Source organism: Chenopodium album, chromosome 5 (assembly GCF_948465745.1).
Source record: "Chenopodium album chromosome 5, dcCheAlbu1.1, whole genome shotgun sequence".
Classification (NCBI taxonomy): domain Eukaryota; kingdom Viridiplantae; phylum Streptophyta; class Magnoliopsida; order Caryophyllales; family Amaranthaceae; genus Chenopodium; species Chenopodium album.
The window spans coordinates 79,276,760-79,296,649 of NC_137838.1; the positions used below are offsets into that span (position 1 = coordinate 79,276,760).

Consider the following 19,890-nt stretch of genomic DNA (forward strand, 5'->3'; position numbering starts at 1 on the left):
TCTCAAAACCTAAACAACCCTAAGTTCGACTCTCTCTCTCACCGGCGGGCGGCGGCGACTCTCTCACCGGCGGGCGGCGGCGACTCTCTCACCGGCGGCGACTCTCTCTTTGCGGCGGCGATTCTCTCTCTGCAAGTCAGCGACTCCACATTCATGGTTAGTGTATTTTTTTCTCAATTATTGATGGTTATTTATTTGGTGGATATTTGCATGTTGATTTTTTTGAATTGTTGATGATTATTTACATATTTTGATTGCATTTGTATGGATTTTAGGGTTTCTTTGAATCTGTGGGTTTATGATTTTTCAATAGCTTTGATTTGGGTTTTTGTTTTTTCAATGCCCACCACCTGTTCGATAAAATTATCCCACCTCCCAAACATCTTGGTATCCGTTGCTTTGCTCCTGTAAGTTATGTTTTCTTCTTTTTTTCTGCATTTTTTCAAATGGGTTTTTTGCTTACTGCCTTCATTCCTGTAATTTCCAGTGAATTTTTTTTTTTTTTTTTTGGGTATTTTAATTTGAATGATGCAATGAACAGATTCAAAGACTATTTTCTAGTAATCGTTGCTAATTGTCGAAAAAGTTGGCTAGGGAACTAGTCAATTAGCTGCAATTAATTTTATTTTTTAGTCGAAAAAGATGTGGATTGTCTATAGCCAATGTCTAATTGTCTGGTATGAGAAGTAGATACTTGAGGTGGAAACAATAGTAGAAGTAATGTAGCTGGTACATATATTCTGATTAGTTTTTCAGAGTTTTAAAGGCAAATGACATGGTACTTCACTAAATATTTATTAGTGTCTGTGTGTTTTAAAGCCTATAGCTCAAATGCTATTTGTAAAGTTTTATCAACAATGGAATTAATAGAATGACTGGAATCTGTGAATGCTCTGTCAAGATTTATGATGGATTTGCTGTCAGTAGTATGTATATTACTTGTGACAGTGTTGATCAAATTGGTGAAATTGGGTATGGTCTCTCCGGTACCTCATACAGATTCTTGTTTGGAGATCTCAAAGTTATTACTTTTGCTACTGCTTGATTATAGTTGTCTGCTTTTGCTACTGCCAGAATACATGAATGGCCTATTATAGTTCTGTCTTGTTCTCAATTTGCATTGTATGGAAGGATATTAATTGTTTCATCTCTTTTAAATGTAGGCGGAGAGCTCCCAATCCAAACGAATGCCCGCTTTTTCTCAAGACACGGCACAATCACTTAGTGAAGTGGATGTAGAAGAATTGTATGCTAGTTTGCCTCCGGGTAAAAAGTTATCAGGTCTGGACCGGACCTGGACCGGCTGAAACAGGTCCATTCCAGGTCTTTAAAACAGGTCCAATCCGGTCCTGGTCCGGTCCGGTTCGGTTCTGGACCGGTGTTCACCCCTATTCATGACTACCAGCTCCTTCTTGTCTATGATTACATGCCCAACCGAAGTCTTGACAGGGTCCTCTTCAAGAATACCTCCAACTCCCTTCTTCTAGATTTCCAAAAGAGGAGCAACATAGTCCTTGGCTTGGCTGCTGCCTTGTTTTATCTCCATGAGCAGCTCGATACTCAGATCATCCATAGGGACGTCAAAACCAGCAACGTCATGCTTGATTCTCATTACAACGCCAGGCTTGGTGACTTTGGCCTCGCTCGCTGGCTTGAGCACGACCACCATCTCCCTGATTCCCGACTCCATACCACTAGTACTACTCCTCATAAACACAGTAAGAACACAACATCTCTCCTGTCTTCATCCAGGAGATCATCAGATCACCAATTTCGGCTGGCAGAGACCAGCAGGATTGGAGGAACAATAGGCTACCTGCCTCCTGAAAGCTTCCAAAAGCGCTACGTTGCCACTGCTAAGTCCGACGTCTTTAGCTTTGGGATCGTGGTCTTGGAAGTTGCTTCTGGAAGGCGAGCCATTGATCTTACTCAGTCTGATGATAAGATCATATTACTGGATTGGGTTCGAAGATTGGCTGATGATGGCACCCTGCTGCTAGCTGCAGATGCTCGACTGGCTCAAGGATCTTACCAGGTGTATGACATGGAACGTTTGATCCATCTGGGACTCCTGTGCACCCTCCACAGTCCCAAATCACGCCCTCACATGAAATGGGTTCTGGATGCCCTCTGTGGAAATCTTTCTGGAAAACTTCCATCTCTCCCTTCTTTCAAGACACATCCTATGTATATCTCCTTGTCTACCACCACCAGCAGCGCATCTGACACCGGTACCGCCAGACCCAACTCCACCACCACTACTGCCTCATCCATTTCAACAATCTATGTTACTGCTGCTGGAAAAACCATATTTCTAACAGCCCAAGGTATTGATGATGATGATGATCTGAATGACAAAGAGAACAGATCATATACATGTACTGATGATGTAGATAGCAAGCCTGACAAAAGCTCTTTTCACCTTCCGATGGTTGAGACACCAAGAGAGATATCTTACAAAGAGATCGTTTCTGCAACCCACAATTTCTCAGACAATCACAGGGTGGCCGAGCTGGACTTTGGAACTGCCTACCAAGGCTTCCTTGAAGACCGCCATCATGTCCTTGTCAAGCGCCTTGGTATGAAAACTTGCCCTGCCCTACGAGCCCGCTTCTCAACGGAGCTCCATAATTTAGGAAGGCTTCGCCACCGCAACCTAGTACAACTCCGTGGCTGGTGCACTGAGCAAGGAGAAATGCTGGTGGTCTATGATTACTTAGCCAGTCGGCTCCTCAGCAACATATTGTTCCATAACAACACCAAAGTCCTGCAATGGCATCACCGTTACAATATAATAACATCACTTGCCTCCGCAGTTGTGTATCTCCATGAGGAATGGGATGAACAAGTTATCCACAGAAATATTACCTCTTCATCCATAGTTGTTGATCCAGACATGAATCCTAGGCTCACCAGTTTCGCACTTGCTGAGTTCTTGACGAGAAACGAGCATGGGCATCATGTAGCTAGCACTGATAATTCAGTTCGGGGGATATTTGGGTACATGTCACCTGAATACATGGAGTCTGGAGAAGCAAACACTGCTGCTGATGTCTATAGCTTTGGAATTGTGGTGCTTGAGGTGATTACTGGACAGATGGCTGTTGACTTTCGTCATCCTGAGGTGCTATTAGTCAAGAGAATCCGTGAATTTAAGGATACAGACAGGCCTTTAGAGGAGTTGGCAGATCCGCAGTTGGATGGGGAGTATGAGCATCAGGAATTTGTTAGACTGCTGAAATTAGGACTGGCTTGTACGCATTCCAATTCACGATTACGACCAACTATGAAACAAATTGTCAGCATACTCAATGGTAACACTTCTTGCTTCATCCAAGTTAGTGTAGAAGGAATACAAGGATGGAAACGAGCAAATACCTATTCATTGTCATTGGTCAGACGAATCCAGGCCTTAGGGATTCAATAGCACCCTTCGGGATACTATATAATAGATACAGTCATACAGATAGTGTCTAAAACTTCCTTTATACATGATGCAGATACAATTTGTGGTTAATTAGTCCTTTTTAATCATTTTTAAACAAAATTGATCAGCTTTTAGCTAGTAGTAATTGCTAGTTTTTTGTGCTTGTTTTTAAATTAGCTAAAATTTCCCCCTAATTTTTTGGGTTGTACCAAGCTTTTGTATAAAGTAATGTTATAAATATGTTTTTTTTCCTGTTGGTTATGCTTCACCTTGCTTCTCTTTGCTAAGTCTGGGTTTGGTTAAATTGGAGGCATTAATTTTACTCGTTTTGTTGATTGTGGGCTTAGATCTTAGCCAGTTCCTCAATCTCATGTCATCTTCAGGTACCTTTTTTTTTCCAAGTGGATTTGCACCCCAGATGATTTTTATGACTTGGTTGGCCAAATTCGTTGTCAATATAGATGCAGATAATTAATGCTCCGCAGATAGATGACATATAAAAAATTCAGATGACATGTCTTGATCTGAATGAGATGTGATTTGATCACTGAGCTTCAACTGAACAAGCCTTGATAGGTTCTTCTATGACATCTAATCTACCTGTCAAGCCTTAGTGCTCCAGCATATAAGTATAACCAAATTCCCCAAGACTAGCACGTTTTTCAGAAGAAGAAAAAAAGGACAAGAAAAGACTTGCACTTGAAGGAGTAACAGCTCCTGCAAGTGCAAGTTGGGCATGGAAAAGTGTTAGTAGAACTAAGGATGATGACTTAGGGTTGCATTACAGGGTGACAATTGGTTTGCACAATCATACAAAGTAGCGAATGTTTATGCTACGACCTTTAGCTCAACAGCAGAAGCAGCAATGGGCTAATTAAAATGATGTAGAATAGATTTTATTCCTAGCATAGATTTATTTTGTGGCTTGCCATTCTTGGAAGACTGCAAACAAAACACTCTTCCAACTTCGTATCAGTGAGACTGATCAGTATTCTAAATGTGATAGAGAAAAAGAAACTCGTCTGCATTTATCCTTTGAAGGCGAAGAGTAGGTTGTGCATTCAGATTATTAAGAGCTAACTGGGAATTAGAGCTATGACCAGTAATGCCTATCTCTTACCGAGGTGGATTTTTTAAAAAAGCAAAGGATTGTCCTTTTCTTGTCCTTATTGATGTAGCATAGTTAGTTTCCCAATAATTTATGATTCTTTGATGATTATGCAAGAATACTGCATTTCATGTATTCCTTCCTTAGTAAAAAGGTACTCCATTATTTCATAAGATTTGTAACCAAATACACACAGTATGAAGCATGGTTTCAGCCATTACAATTTACAAGCAACAAGGAAGAATCAACAGGAGCATTTCTGTAAGCAGGATAGTCAGTTTTTATATCTAGGACAGATAATCGATACACGCTTTTGTTGCTTTATATGCTGACCTGAATTCTGTATTATTTAGTTCAGATAATTATTGATAATACTCTTCAGAGACAGGGATTTCTTCATCAGAATCAATCCCGAGCCAACTAGTTAAACCGAAAAGGAACTCTCTGAAACTGACATTCCCGTCTTTGTCCTTGTCCATCTCCACTGCAAATATGTCCAAGTACAAATCTCAAGATTAAAAAGAAAACTCAGATACAAGAGATTGAGAATAAGAACTATTAAGTCAAGAAATAGATCGAATATACACGTACTAAATCTAGTCCTAGTGACATGTGAAGGTGATCTCTCTGTAGGAGCGTCAGTAAATGCAGCAACAATATCTTTATTGTTCAATTTTCCGTCACCATTTTTGTCCATATAGAAAAATACTTCAACGATTTTGTCAAAGATTGATTCCAAGTGAGGTGATCCCATCCTCAACACCTGAAGTGAAGCATCAAATGTTTAGCATGCATAAGTACATGCTTAATTAGGATACAAGTGGAAAGCTACATAATTACAGAATAGTGTTATGGTAAATACAGTGCCAGTGGAGCTGGAAGGTTTAGTTAAGAGGTAAATGAGACAGAGGAGAACAATGAACTCGTTAAATTGTATGTGGCCACTCCTATCAACATCACACGAATGGAAAAGATCATCAAACTCCTGCTCTGTAAGATTGACTTGCAATTCCGTCAAGCATTTCTTAAGCTCCTCATGATCGATACTTCCATTACAATCTTCATCTGTTAGAAAAAAGATGAAGATAAGTAGTCCTATATGAGATTATGAGTGCAAAGCTAAAGAGAAAAAAAGTGAAAGATTTAGCTCACAGTAATGTAAGGTTGGGTTGGTAGCTGGATACTTACCGTAATGCTCAAACACACCTCTAAGGTTCTTGACTTGCTCTTTCAACTGTGGAAACTTGATAATGATACTGTTAATTGATCTGAATTGTTTTTTATCGTGTACTGAACCGGAAGTTTGTTGTCTAAGCTCAATTATTTTCCTTGCAAGTTTGGCATCCAACCTCCTATATTTGTTAGTACTAGTATTGCAACTACAACGGCATAGCATGCTTCCAACTTTATTAGTGATGGACTTGAGAGCAGGGCAGGAATGAATTCTCCCTTGAAAATTGAATATGTCATAAGCAAAGAAGCAATTCAACTTGCAAAATGAAGCAAACATAGCTGAACAGAATTTTTTGTTATTTTTGGATGCATTATATACTTGGTAGAATACTTATATCTAGTTGCTGATGAGGAAAGTAATACCTAATACCTCAGGATTCATCTAGGCTTGGCTTGTCAAATAAAAATGGGGAGGGGGGAACGAAAGTATGTAGTTTAGTAGTTACTCCGTATACAGCAAAGATCCATTTCATTAAAAAGTGACAAAATAGTTTGAGAAAACTATGAACAGATTAGACAATTAGGAGAGACAAAGAAGAGGATTATGCCTTAAATTTGCTAATGATGGGAGCATTGCTAGAAGTAACAACATACAGTAAATACTAATTAGCCTGAATATAACTACATAGGAAAGAATTCAATGCAAAAGCAAAAAAAGAAAGACATGAATTACCAGTGGGTGAAGTTGAATTGTCCATGTCTTGAAAAGAGCGAGTTGGTGTTTGCAAGCAAGTTATAGAGAATTTCCTCAAAAATAAAAAAAAGTTATAGAGAAAACCAGAATCAGAGAGAGACAGAAAGAAAGAAAAGAAGGAAAGAAAGGGAAGTGGTAGGAACTTACAAGACACTTTTACCTCCACCAACAAACAAGCAAGGGAGGGAACAATAGGTGTGGGTCTTCGTTCCCACCCATTATTCCAATCCATTTTGGAGATAAAAAGACAATCACAATCAGCTTTTGCTTCTTAATTAAAAAATGCGGCAGGGTACGTTTTATTCTCCTGATTTTTACTAATCTGAACTTATCTTAATTTATTTAAACTTATTTTAGTTATAAATTGAACTTATCTTACTCCGTATTAACTCTAATCTGAACTTATTTTCCTTGAAATAAGTGAAAATAAAGTGAACAGAGCAGGGCCTAAATAACCTCTCCTCCATCCAGAATTATACTCCCTAAGTCCCTTTGCACCTATTTTTTTTTTACCCCGTAGCCAATATTCAATTATATATAACTTGTATTATTATTATATTCAATTAAATTTAACTTTGTTACGTAACATCAAACAAAATTTAAACTTTGTTAATCAATTAGGAAAAATTGATAAGAATAATCCCACCTTTTGAGCATTGGAGATTAATAATCTCACCTTTGGGATTCTTTTTAATAATCCGACCTTTGATATCAAATTGGCAAAGCAAAGTGAGTTGAAGGTGCGAAAGTGAATACGGTTGTTGAAGCTTTGACGTCCATAGCTATGTATCGGTCTGTTCGTGGTGTGTATCGTATTCTCCCTTGTTCTCCCGAACTCAAATGGAGAATATCAGCCGCCTATTTCTCCTCTCACGTCGACGTCAATCAGCCATTGCTGGTAATTTTAATTTGAATAAATTCATTCATTCATTGATTCATTTTGTCTGTTTTGGTTTTATAAGCTGGATAATCTGGGTTTGATTAACATTAACAGGTGCGTGATTTCATACACGCGGCGCTTTACGACCCTGAGCATGGTTACTTCTCCAAAAGATCAGCTTCAGTTGGAGTTTTGGATTCTAGTATCAACTTCAATCAACTTCAAGGTTATTCTCCATTCCAATTTCTGTCTATGCCCTATTCCAACTTCAACTATTAATTTTTTTGTTTCCAGGCAGAAAAGCTTATTTGCAACATCTTAATAAGGTTTACAAACAAAGTGAAGTTTCATGGTTTACTCCTGTCGAGCTCTTTAAGGTTTACATTTTTCTTTTTTTTTTTTTTTTTTTTGATCTAAAATTTTAAATTAGGTATTTAGATTTTACAAACAATCATCTCTTGCAGCCTTGGTATGCCCATGGAATTGCCGAAGCCATTTTGCGAACCGCTAATCTTTCAGTTCCGTTAAAAGTGAGTCCCTTATTCAGTTTTATGCTCAATTCTCTGTCTGCCTGCTTTTTCTTACTAAGATGTTATTTGAATTCAGATCTATGAAATAGGCGGCGGATCAGGAACTTGTGCAAAGGGTATAATGGATTATCTGATGTTGAATGCACCTTCACGAGTTTACAACAACATGACCTACATGTAGGTACATAGTCCAGGATAGCTTTACCTTTGTTACCTTTTAGGTGCTGGATACTGGATGTTCTCCTTATTTATTTTTATACTTTTGTCTGTTATTATAACAATGATTATTATAACAATGATTATTAGTACTGTTATTCTTTCATTGAATTGCATTTCTTCAGATTTCCTCTAATATTTAAATTGGGTTATTGTATTCACTTTATCTAAATCTTTATTTAATTTTGGAACCTAAGTCTATGAGGTGCTTTGGCATAGGAATACTATGTGTAATCTTATCTTGAAGTTATTTTTCCTCTCCGTTAAACTTCATGTGAGTTATAGGACTATTTTGGGTTTAGGAGAAATCTTGGGAGAAGACCTCTTTTCCGGAAAGTTATCAAGTGGAAATCCTGCTTCTTAAACCAAGTATTAGCCTCCATGAACACTCTCGAAGCCATCTCGGCTTGTCCCAACATGCCCATTCAAATCATCTCCAATATATAATTACCATCTCATATAAATCCTCCTACAATTGTCGTTTCTCTTCTGTATCTAAAACAACTTGGGGCATAAGCACTAATAACATTTACAAATTCCAATCTCCTTGCCACATATCAACTTTACCTGTATCAACCTATCATCCTTCCGAGAGACCTCGATTACCTCTTTCGACAACCTCCCATCAAGAATCACACGAATTATATTCCTAGCTCCACCATTCCTAGTCATGTGGCTCGTTTTATACCCCAAAACCAAGCCTCGATATCCTTCTTAAAGGCGCATGATGTTTACGCCTTTTCTCTTCCTCACTTTTACCACTTCTGCCAATTTCCTTCTATGTGACCCCACATTCCATGAACCAATCTGCAAACTAGAGTCCTTCATACCACGCTCCCTCGTGCCACGCTCCCTCGTGCCTCCAATTGCAAGCCCTTAATCATTTGACACCACACTTTGGGCAATGTGGTGCGTCACTTTCGGGCGACGACCTAGCAACCCTTGCATACTTATCCTTGCACCCGGGTCTAACACACCCCTGCTCATTAGACACCACACTCGGGCAATGTGGTGCATCACTTTTGGCAACCCTTGCATATATACCCTGATCTAGGAAATGCAGCGTGTCGCTGAGTAGGAAACACCACCACAAAAATATCATTTTGCTCATGTCATGGGATGTGACAAAGTTTTACACCGGCTGACTGGCCTACCGAAACCCTCCTCTTTTATCCAGGCTTGGATTGGGTAGTGGGAAACCCAAAGAATTCTAGGATTTGGAGTACATACACATTGTCCAACTTAAAAAAAGAAATTATACAATGGGTAAATCAGGGAATACCGTAATACCCTCGGTATGGTGTCTTTTTTATTATTATTATTATTATTTTTTTTTTTATTATTATTTTTTTTTCCCTCCTTTCTATTTGCAGTGCTATTAGCAAGTTTACTTTACCCTCTCTATAAGATAGTTTTTGATACCCAACATGTAAGTGCTTGACCCTTGGATCCTATACAGATTTGATAATTAGATTAGTGTTATTTATAACTAAGGGCTTATTTTAGAAGGTGAAGTACTTTGTTGAATGAATTGTTTGTGAAGCCTGAAAGTAGATAAGGAATTCATTTGAGTAGACTAGTGGGACCTTGGCTGAAACACAGTCTTTTCTGCTGATCAGTGCTCAGCTCACATGGGACATAATAGTGTTTGTCCTATAGTTCATTTGACTTCATGGACGTATGAGTGTATGATTTCGGTATTTTTGGTCATTTACTGATGGAGCTAATTCAGGCTGAGTTTTTGAGCAGTATTACATAAAGTGGTAACGGTTGGGTTGACATTAGGCAGGATGGAGATAATATTTTTATGTGAGATTTATGGGGTGGAATTGCTTTCTATGGGATACAGGGTGACTTTTCATTGAAATTTGGGATGATTTAGTCATCTTATTGAAATTTGGATAGCACATTATAGTGATCAAGTGATGCATCTGCCCTCATGAAAAATTTTAAATTCATCTTTTTAATTATTGCAGATCTGTGGAGATTAGTCCTTCTCTAGCTGAAAAACAAAAGGAAACTGTTGGCCAAGTTCAGAGTCACAAATCAAGATTTACAGTTGAATGTCGTGATGCTGCAGATCGAAATGGATGGGGTGTGTTCTTTTTTACTTTTTCTGCTGTAAGTCTTAACTAATTAAACTTTTGGTCGTTATTGTAGAAAATCTTAATTATACTTGATTTCACAGAGAGCAAATTTAGTTATATTCTCTAAAAAGGGATGGGCTGTGTTCTTTTTTCCTTTTTTCTGTTGTAACTCAAAACTAATAGAACTTTTGATCATTATTGTAGAAAATCCTTAATCAAACTTGATTTTTCGGGAACACATGTAATTGAATCCTCTAAATAGATTTGTATAATTCTTCAGTATCTGTTTGAGTAGTTGTGTTGTGTAAGCTGTCCATATCTTTGCAGAAATACTGATTCTAAGCATTTAAAAAAAAAAATAAAAAAATAAAATAAAATAAAATAAAAAAAGAGCAAGGTGCACTGTATTTAACTTAGGACTTTCCAACTTAAGCAGTGTTTGGCCAAGATGTTGGATTAGTTTTTTAAGTTAAGGAATAGAGAATTCCTAGAAGTAGAATTCCCTAGAAGGCATTACTGTTTCTGGCACTTAGATGCAGAAGATCCAATACTGGCCTAACACTATTAGATTATCATACCTGTCCATAATACACTGTTGATGCCTCCAAATGAAGATATATATTATTTTTTTGTCTTTGTTAAGATGATTATGTGTGTATGGTTAACTAAGGTATTTTATTTTTTGTGCAATAAATATGATTTGCATGGAATCATTCCCATCAATGATTTGCTTCAATATAGAAATATATACAACTTTTCTTCTGCACTTATATGAATTCATTCCCATTTACTATCTAATGTAAATGGATGTGATTTTTCTTGTTTTGAGTAGGTAATGTACAAGAGGAGCCATGCTGGGTCATAATGCTAGAGGTATATCAAACTCAATTATTAGTGTCTTGTAAATTGTAATAAACTTACATTGGTTGTTTGATTATAATATTTGCTCTGATTCTGTTTGCTAGTTGCAAAGTGGGGTGGGTAATTAGGGAGTTACTCAGTTGGAAAGAGAGGTAGTTGGAAAGAGAGGTATTGCTGGAAAGGAGCCAATTTGATGAGAAGAGAGAGAATTATAAAGGAGTCCTTGTGATGAAGAGAGATAGAAATAGTTATAAAAAGGGTACTAACCGCAACCTTGACTAAAGCAATCCCTCTTCCTTCTTAATATACTACCTCTTATTTGCAACAAAGGGGGGTAACACGGACTCCTAGGCAAAAGTTTTCAAACATAATTATTTATAAGGGTAGTACTTAAGTATTAATCAAATTAAATTTAAAAAAAACGAAAAACAGAACCACTAAACCACCAATCCTAGAACCGAAAACCACCACCACTGAACCCACTAAAACCACCACCACCGAACCCACTAAAACCACCACCATCGAAAATCCAAAACCCACTGAAAACCACCAACTACGTTGCACGGGGACGCCATTTGGCCAATGTCCCCGTCCCCGGGACGTTACGGGTACGGATACGCCTCGGGGACGGCTAAGGGACGTCCCCGGGATGCGTTGACTTTTGGGGGACGTGTTGACTTTTTGGGGACGTTTCTAGGGACACGCGTGAGGCTTAACGCCGTCCCCAAGGGCAATTTTGGGCATTTGAAATGTTTAAAACTGTCGACCCTTTTCCATTTTTCCCCAATTCACACTTCCAAAATCAGAAGTTAGGGTTTCCCAATTCTCACTCCCTCTCGGCGGCTCACTCTCTCTTGGCGGTGAGGCTAGCGGCGGCGGCGGTGGAGAGGCTAACGGCTCACCTTCTGTTTCTCACTCTCTTCCATAGAATAAAAACTCGGCCGTTACGTCGCGAATCGGCCGAGTTGTAACGGATTTTGAAGGCACCGTTACGAGATTTCCTGTTTTGTAACGGGCTTTTATAAATCGCCGCAATCTCAGCCGTTTCCGCCGCAATCTCGGCCGTATCGGACGATACACGTCTATAACGCCTGTAAAATAGCTTGAATTGGCGAGTTTGTGGATTTTTCATCTAAAACACCATTGTTGTAGCTAGTTGAACCAATACTGGATCTGAATAAAACTGAGCTGTATTTCTAAATCAGTAAATTGGGTCATATTAAATACACTTAGCCGGCCAGCGTTGAAGGCTTTACTTTTAACATTAAAGGTCGCATGTTCGTGCCCATCTTCCTTTTTTATTCTTTTCCTTTTGACTTTTACATGGCCCAATCCCAAAACCCCCATATCATTTATCCATTTCCCAAACTAACCAAAGCAGCAAACACAAGCATTCACCATTTCTCCTACGCGCTTCATTGAAGTGATTTTTTTTAGTTTAAAATCAAGCAAGTAGTGATTAATCATTATTTAGTTAAAGTAACCTAACTTGAAAAATGAACAATAGAATCATGTTATATTAAATTTCCTATTTATGATGATAGGATAAAAGTAGATCGCTTTTTACATGAAGACTCGTCGAGTTTCATTATAATTTTTAAGATTTTAAGGATGAATGGATGATGATGTAATAGATTGCTTTTTATAACATGAAAACCCGTCAAGTTTCATTATAAATTTTTTAACACGTGCGCGCCTAAATTTTTATTTATAATTTCTATTTTGGATAGTGCTACTTGAATTTACTTTATATGTTTAAGGATTCCGAACCCCATAAGGAAAATTTTCTGGATCCGCATTGCTTCTTTTGCGCTGTTTAGCTGAGCTCATCATCACCCCTACACAAAATAATGGATAAAGACACACTGTGGGGCCTAAGAACTTTATAATATTGACGAGCTTTTGACCTATGGAGACAGATTGTCAGAGTCTTATGTCTCTATGAGTCTATTAAAACACCTTTGTTTTGAATTCTCTTACTGTACTTGAGGATAGGTATTTAACTTTTATTCCATGGGAGCCCTCTTAGTTTTTAGAAGCATACTTGAGGATAGGTATTTAACTTTTATCTTTAAATTTTACGATTAGGGCCATTTATCTCAAATCCTGTTTTTCATACTAGATCCTTGGTTTTATTTGGAGCCACCTTAGCAATGCTACATAACAAGTGCTCTCTCTATTTTTTTTTTTCAGGTGCTTGATAATCTTCCTCACGATCTTATCTATGCTAAAAATCAAGCTTCTCCTTGGGAAGAAGTATGGGTTGAGAAGCAGCTTGACAGGTAGGCATAAAATTGCGAGTTAGATTGTCTTTGTTTATGAATTGACAGTCGAATGCACGCCTGCTCAAGAACAACAATAATTATTACCCATAACCGACGTAAAGAAGCAGAGAAGCTCCATATTTACATAATTATACCGAAAGTTCACTCAAGGGGGGGGGGGGGGGGTATAACTGCGTTTTCCACTAATTTTTTTTATTATTGTTTTTTAAAAAAAGGCTACAAATTCACTCAGGTAGACATCTTTGCATTCTTATGATTTGTGTGATTCCATGAGAGGACAAGTTAGCAGGTGGTTTCACATCTCATGTTTATGCAACTATACATTTAGTTTAACATATATTACCAACGTAGGTCAAGCTTGTATTTACTTCTCATGGTCTCTTGCTTGAATTGATTAATCGTAAATAAATTGGGAGATTCCTTAATCTTTGCTGCTTTGAATTGGATATGGGTGCTATTTTGCCTAAAAAAGTGACATATAAAACATACTATTTAAATCTGGGCTTTTATCATTCAAAGAAAATTATAAACTCCAAATGACAACCAATGATAGATGGACTGGACACTGCTTATAGAATTTGGTGATTTTTTATTTTATTTTATTTTTTAATTTTTATATTCTAATTTGATTTTCATATTCTGTGTTTTGGACCTGTTACTCTGTTCAGCAGTTGAGCTATGAGCCATAAATCTTAAATCCAACAGTAACTTGAAGTTAATTGAAATTGACAGGGCAACTCCTTCTGAGTCATACAGACCTTTAAAAGATCGATTAATTACACTTTGCATTGAGATATTCTCCGAAGATATTAATGGCCCAGTAAATGGTGTAGCATCAGCTGCAAGAAACATTTTTTCTAAACTTTTCCCTAAGCCTCAACGTTGTTGGCTACCAACCAGCTGTCTGGTAAGCAGAATTTGATTTTACACATCTTTATCTGTTGCTTAAATTCATTGCTTGAATATGAGATGGCTACTACTGTTCTGTCAGAAACTCATGGAGGCATTACATAGTGCCCTACCAAAGATGTCGTTGATTGCATCAGATTTTAGTTACCTACCTGATGTGAGGATACCTGGTGTAAGGGCTCCGCTGGTCTCAGCAAAGGTAATTGGTTTATATGTAACAATGCATGGTTTTTTTTATTCTGCCTTTTCTATTTATCTTCTTGTGCTATGATTTCTTGAAACTGGCAACCTTCCTCAGAAATTATGTCGAGGTTCCTATATGCTTCTATCTCTGATTACAAGTATTTTTTATTGGTTCTGTGCAGATTGATGGCTGTAGCATAGATTATGATAGCTACCTGGATGCAAAGGTTTGCCTTGTTTTATTTATTTATTCCACCCCCCCCCCCCCCCCTCCTTTAAGTCCATGTTCATTGCAAGCTGTGTACAATTTTATCTAATACTATACTAAAATATCATTAAGATATCATATTCCGCCCCACATCTCGGAGTTTCAAGGTAGGAAGCTGGAGGTGCACTATTGTGCCTGATGACCCTGTTCAGAATTCTCTCTGATATTTTCTGTTAGGAATGACATGCCATCCCATCATTGCCACAAATGTTGTGATCATATATAAAAACTGGCCACTGCAACTTATGGGCGTTATTGCATAAAATAACTATGTTAAATAATACAAAAACGTTATTTTTATACTATTGGTTCATCCGCTGGATTTACTATGTCGTTAAATGGATCCCATACTCCTTTGCTACCGGCGAAAAGTGGCTATAAAAAATGGTACGTCTGATGTAAGTTCTGATGATCTGAACTTTGTTACTAATGGCAACCGGGATTAGTGTATTTAGCTTAGGCAATGTGTTTCGTAATGGAGTTTCCAAGTGTTTTCCTTTGTGAGAATCTATCATAAAAATTGATAGATCTATATACATTAAATATTGTAATAAGCTACCTAATAAAGCATAAAATGTTGGCGTTGACTTTTCCTTTTTGCTTATTGTTTTTTTCCTTCCTTTTTTCCTCCACTTTCACCTAAAATTCAATCTTCTCCTTCCTCGAAGCCCTCATGTTCATCTTACTTAACCTGTTGTTGAAGAAGACCAACCCATAAAAAAATGCTTGTCCAATACTTCACCATGTTAATTAGATAGTGGATTTTGTTTCAAAATCATTATTTTCTAAACCCTTTTGAGAAATTTACTTATTTGTTAGAGGTGAGATAGGAATTGTAACTTGCTTTAAGGTTTTTGTTGTTGGTGTCCGCCATTGATGTCAAAAAACTTTTTTGCCATTTTCATCCTCAAGAGTCAAAGATGCTAAGAGCTCACTTTTGAGGGATTATGATGAGGAATTTGCCATTATTTGAAGGGCGAGAGTGAGAATAGAATTTGGTGACTTAGCGGCTACAATGTGAAATCGTGAATTAACTCCTAGAATTCGGTGTCATAAAAATTGTGAGAATGCCTTTGAGGCTATAATTGGAAGGAAAAAGGCAAAAATATATGATGCCAACATTGGAAAAAAAAGCGTAGTCTAAGTTCTAATAAATTGTACATAACCGCATCCACCTTTTCCTTTTCCATCTTTTATTCATCTTTTCTAGCATTTAGGGCCACTGGTTTTTGATGCTAAACTCAGGTGATAATTTGGTATACCACTTTCAATCAAAGACATAGCAAACCTTGCATACTTATGACAACCCTCATGGCCCTATGTCTATGAAGTGTATCATACTGTGGAGTAGGGAATGCCCCTATAATATATCCACCCGAAGGAGATGAGGATATGTGAGAAAATACCTCAGATTTACTAATTAGCAAGGTCGATCATGTATGTCAATCAATTAAGCCTTAATCCCATAGGTGGGATGGATCGGCTACATAAACCAAGAGTGATTATTGTGTATAGTCATCCACAAAAATCTTCCTCTTCCATCCTTTACGATCAAGTACCTCATTCTCATGCAACTCCATAAGCTAACCAATGACAATATTTTTCTTTGGTTTACGATCTTCCTAACTTCTAACCAAGTCATTTTTGGTCTTGCTTTACCTCGTTTAACCTCTCCATGATCCCACTCTTCGTACCGGTGTACCCTAGGGTCTCTGTCATACATGCCTGAACCAATGACAAATTTTTCTTTAGTTTGTCTGCAATACCTAGAACACCCACTTTAATGTGTATAATTCATTTATGATTCTATCCGAGTGTTCCTGCACATCCATCGTAGCATGTGCATTTCCATAACCTCCATCTTTTTAACGTGCTCCTTCTAAAAAGCAACACCGGTCTTATAGAAGTACTATAGAATTTCCTCTTCAACTGTAAAGGAATGCTTCAGTCACATAACACTCCCATGGCCGCTCTCCATCCAAGTCCCGTGGGCCACATCTTGATTAATGTCACCATTTTTTGGATGATTAACCCAAGATAATTAAAACACTCACTCATGGTCAAATCCTTTCCGTTCAAACTCACTAACTCACTACATCACCTGCTTTGTGAATCAAAGCGGCATACTAGATATTCGGTCTTACTCCTACTTAGCGTAAACCCTCTAGATTCCAACTTTTGCCTCCATTGAACCAGTTTGGCATTAACCCCATCTTTAGTTTCATCTACCAAAACGATATCATCCACAAACAACATGCAACATGATAAGTAAAATGTGAGGGGTTCTACTCTTGGAGATTAAGTAAGCCGAATAAATTGTTGCCATGGTTGGCCCTATAGCCATTTATTTTCTTTCTTTTTCTCTCTCCTCTCTTTAGTGGCATTTTTTCTTTTCATTTTTTTTATTCTTCCTTATTTCCAGTCCTCTAAGAGATAAATTAGACATGAAGTTATTCGCAAGAAAGTGGGTGTTGCAGGCATTGCAAACAAACTAAGGGAAAATTGTCTGCGTTGGTTCGGGCATAAGAGTGGAAGAGTGGGATCATGGAGAGCTTTAACGATGTAAACTGGAAATGGATTTGTATGAGGATGAAGTATTTGACCGTATGGTGTGGAAAAGGAAGGTTTTTGTGGATGACTATGTGGAATAATCACTTTTGGTTCATGTAGCCGACCCCACTTATGGGATTAAGACTTTGATTGATTGATTGATTTTTTCTGTCCCCTTTCATGTGGTCTCAACTCTCAAGTCCCACAACATGTTTTTTGTTTTATCGAGTCATCTTCTTGGGTTTTATATTTGTGATTGGGTCACAGTATTTCACGTGGCTCAAGTCCCACAACATTTTTTTTTTTTTTTAAATCTAGTTATTTGCTAGGGTTGTGTATTAGTGATTGGGTTTTAGACCCACAGAAGTTACTTGGACCTGGCAGTTTATTCTAGAGCTTAGTAGTATAACTCTCTTTGTTAAACTTATAAAATAATTCTAATCTATATTCTATACTCTCTTTGTTCCTGTGTCCTAAATTTTCATATTTAACTCATTTTTGTACTCGTATGCGATGCAGTTCAAGTATCATTGCATAGTCTAAATAGGTTTGAGCTATGAAAAGCATACTTCTAATGATCAGGATAATACTTTATAATTAATTTCTTTCTTATGTTCCTGTTGCAGGGTGATGCTGATATCTTTTTCCCAACAGACTTCTGGCTTTTGGAACGCTTTGATCATTATTGCTCTGGTTGGCTGGAAACAAGCCAAAAAAATCCATTGAAGGAAAAGAAGAGGAGGCGGACGATTACAGTAAGTAGCATGTCTGACTTAATAGTTCTTTCAATTAATTAAATACTATGTGGGTTGGCCAACTGTTAGCTTACCTTAATGTCCATGCAGAGTGAGTGATTCATGTGGATAATATGAAGTTTGGGAGAATTCATGTTTAATCCGTCTTTTGATATCGTTTGCCATCTCATTCTCTTCCCATAATAAATTTAGCTTAAGAGAATTTCAGGGTTATAATTTAAGTTTTAATAGGTTAAAATAACTTCAAGTGTAATTTTATTCCCTTCTACTAGCATGACCTAGCAGCTTAGCCTATGGAATTGGATTGACTGATTATGGTCCAACAACTTGTGCCTGTCATCATGACTGTGTGTAACATTGATTTTAGCTTCCTGATGTGGCAACGACTTTTGAGCTTTTATCCTTGCCGAAGGTAGTCTTTTTCCGAGGGAAGTAGTAATTTTCTCTTTAAATTTTGTTCTTAAGAAGGTAATTTAATACCTTTTTTATTCCAGATTACTTGACACGTTTCTTTTCGGCACACATATTAAGGTGAAGTGAGAGGAAAAAGAAAAAAAATACCCTTACCCTACCATTATCCACCTATTCTTACCTTGGCCCTTCTCGTTGGCAAGTTGACTGAACAACCAGCTGCCACCATTCCCACCTTTGTCACCACCTTTTTCCTCACCATAAAACCTTCTCCCCTCTCCTTTTCCAGACCTACAGTCCACCACTCCCTCGGTTGTTTAGGGTTGTGGTTTCTACTTTATAAAGAAGCCGAAGGAGATAGAGATTGCAGGAAGAGGGTGGTGACTCAAGTTAGGTTTCCAGAGTGGATATGGATCATGTCCCACAAAACATTGCCGACATTGATCATTTTGTGCTTCTGACGTTGACACTTGTTAGAAGCTTCGTTGGCGAGGAAGCTGATGAACTCCAACATGCTAGCCTGCATGATTTCCATGTGTCTTTCGAGATTTTAGCCATCCATTGGAAAAGGCTGCTTGTTTATGGAGGAGTGAGTGCAAGAAAGGGTGGGGGGGTTAACTGCAATTCTGCAAGAGATTTGTTGGAGTGGGGTCATTTGTCAAATATCTAGTGGTGGAGTGAGGAAGGTGAGATGATGGAATGAGAGATTAGAGGATTTGTTATGATGAAAGGAGGAGAGAGAAGAGGACTAAGATAAATTAGTGACGGTAAAATTTACATTGTAACATATAAAATTTACCGAATATGGAAATGTTTGAACTGACAAGAAACTGTCCAAAGAAGAATACCTAATCAGGGCTGTCACCTAATTTGGAACGAAGGAAGTATGTCATCATTCTCCTTGATCATATCTTGGTTGACTTATTATGGCATTGATTTTCTGTGTTTTCATTTAATAATAGTTTCCATCAGTTTCAATTGGCCTTTTGTAACCTCCCCAATTTTTGTTTGCAGCTTGATACATCTGCTTTCATGGAACAATTCGGGCTGCCGTCAAAAACAAGAACCAAAGATGGTTACAATCCGCTGTTAGATGACTTCAAGAATACCAAGTTCTATCTCAGTGTGCCAACTTATAATATCAAATAGGTGATGGAGAACTTCCCTTGGCTAGAAATTCAGAGACCCTAGACAAAACACTTGCCTTGTAAGATGCCCCAGGTTTTCACTTGTAATTTTCCATACCTAGCAGTAGGTAAAAGATTAGAAAAACCTGATAATAGATATAGAAGTATAAGTTAACCAAAATGGCATAGTGATTCAAGCGACATTCCTTTTAATTATTGAACACTTTTATTGTTTAGGCAATGTAAAGATGGTGGGCATTGGCTCAAGTCCAAAAAAAAAATAAAAAAAAATAATGAGACATAAAATCACATGGTAATGGATATAATCCAATAAACTTCTATGGCCCCGTTCTTTAGAGCTGTTTT

The 19,890-nt window shown here is 37.7% G+C and overlaps 3 protein-coding genes across 4 annotated transcripts; 2 read left to right on the top strand and 1 right to left on the bottom strand.

Moving 5' to 3' along the window:
* Positions 1-3,695, top strand: LOC145632462 (receptor like protein kinase S.2-like). The gene is made up of 2 exons (XM_081684842.1): positions 1-156; positions 1,164-3,695. Exon 2 carries the CDS (start codon positions 1,427-1,429, stop codon positions 3,425-3,427), a length of 2,001 nt encoding a protein of 666 aa, XP_081540968.1. The 5' UTR covers positions 1-156; positions 1,164-1,426; the 3' UTR covers positions 3,428-3,695.
* Positions 3,696-4,643: 948 nt separating this feature from the next.
* LOC145631251 (putative calcium-binding protein CML22) lies at positions 4,644-6,744 on the bottom strand. 2 transcript variants are annotated; one of them, XM_081683341.1, is made up of 6 exons: positions 6,610-6,744; positions 6,442-6,468; positions 5,724-5,984; positions 5,398-5,600; positions 5,127-5,298; positions 4,644-5,019 (listed from the first exon to the last, which is right to left on the bottom strand). In XM_081683341.1, exons 1-6 carry the CDS (start codon positions 6,692-6,694, stop codon positions 4,898-4,900), a joined length of 870 nt encoding a protein of 289 aa, XP_081539467.1. In that variant the 5' UTR covers positions 6,695-6,744; the 3' UTR covers positions 4,644-4,897. The 2 variants fall into 2 exon arrangements, with proteins under 2 accessions (XP_081539467.1, XP_081539468.1); XM_081683342.1 differs by having other exon boundaries at positions 6,442-6,515; positions 6,610-6,694.
* A 419-nt stretch (positions 6,745-7,163) lies between these two features.
* Positions 7,164-19,830, top strand: LOC145632464 (protein arginine methyltransferase NDUFAF7 homolog, mitochondrial-like). Its single transcript, XM_081684845.1, has 13 exons — positions 7,164-7,360; positions 7,457-7,568; positions 7,637-7,719; positions 7,807-7,872; positions 7,949-8,049; positions 10,065-10,183; positions 11,008-11,048; positions 13,230-13,318; positions 14,054-14,228; positions 14,313-14,429; positions 14,596-14,640; positions 17,858-17,986; positions 19,412-19,830. Exons 1-13 carry the CDS (start codon positions 7,247-7,249, stop codon positions 19,544-19,546), a joined length of 1,326 nt encoding a protein of 441 aa, XP_081540971.1. The 5' UTR covers positions 7,164-7,246; the 3' UTR covers positions 19,547-19,830.
* The last annotated feature ends 60 nt before the right edge of the window (positions 19,831-19,890 follow it).

Excerpts from the sequence above, each read along its gene's own strand:
- LOC145632462 (XM_081684842.1), top strand. The coding sequence starts at position 1,427 with ATGCCCAACCGAAGTCTTGACAGGGTCCTCTTCAAGAATACCTCCAAC.
- LOC145632464 (XM_081684845.1), top strand. The coding sequence starts at position 7,247 with ATGTATCGGTCTGTTCGTGGTGTGTATCGTATTCTCCCTTGTTCTCCC. Across the intron at positions 8,050-10,064 it reads TACAACAACATGACCTACAT|ATCTGTGGAGATTAGTCCTT; the intron begins GTAGGTACATAG and ends TAATTATTGCAG. Across the intron at positions 13,319-14,053 it reads GTTGAGAAGCAGCTTGACAG|GGCAACTCCTTCTGAGTCAT; the intron begins GTAGGCATAAAA and ends TGAAATTGACAG.
- LOC145631251 (XM_081683341.1), bottom strand. The coding sequence starts at position 6,694 with ATGGATTGGAATAATGGGTGGGAACGAAGACCCACACCTATTGTTCCC. Across the intron at positions 6,469-6,609 it reads GGTGGAGGTAAAAGTGTCTT|ACATGGACAATTCAACTTCA; the intron begins GTAAGTTCCTAC and ends GCTCTTTTCAAG. Across the intron at positions 5,601-5,723 it reads AGGTGTGTTTGAGCATTACG|ATGAAGATTGTAATGGAAGT; the intron begins GTAAGTATCCAG and ends TTTTTCTAACAG.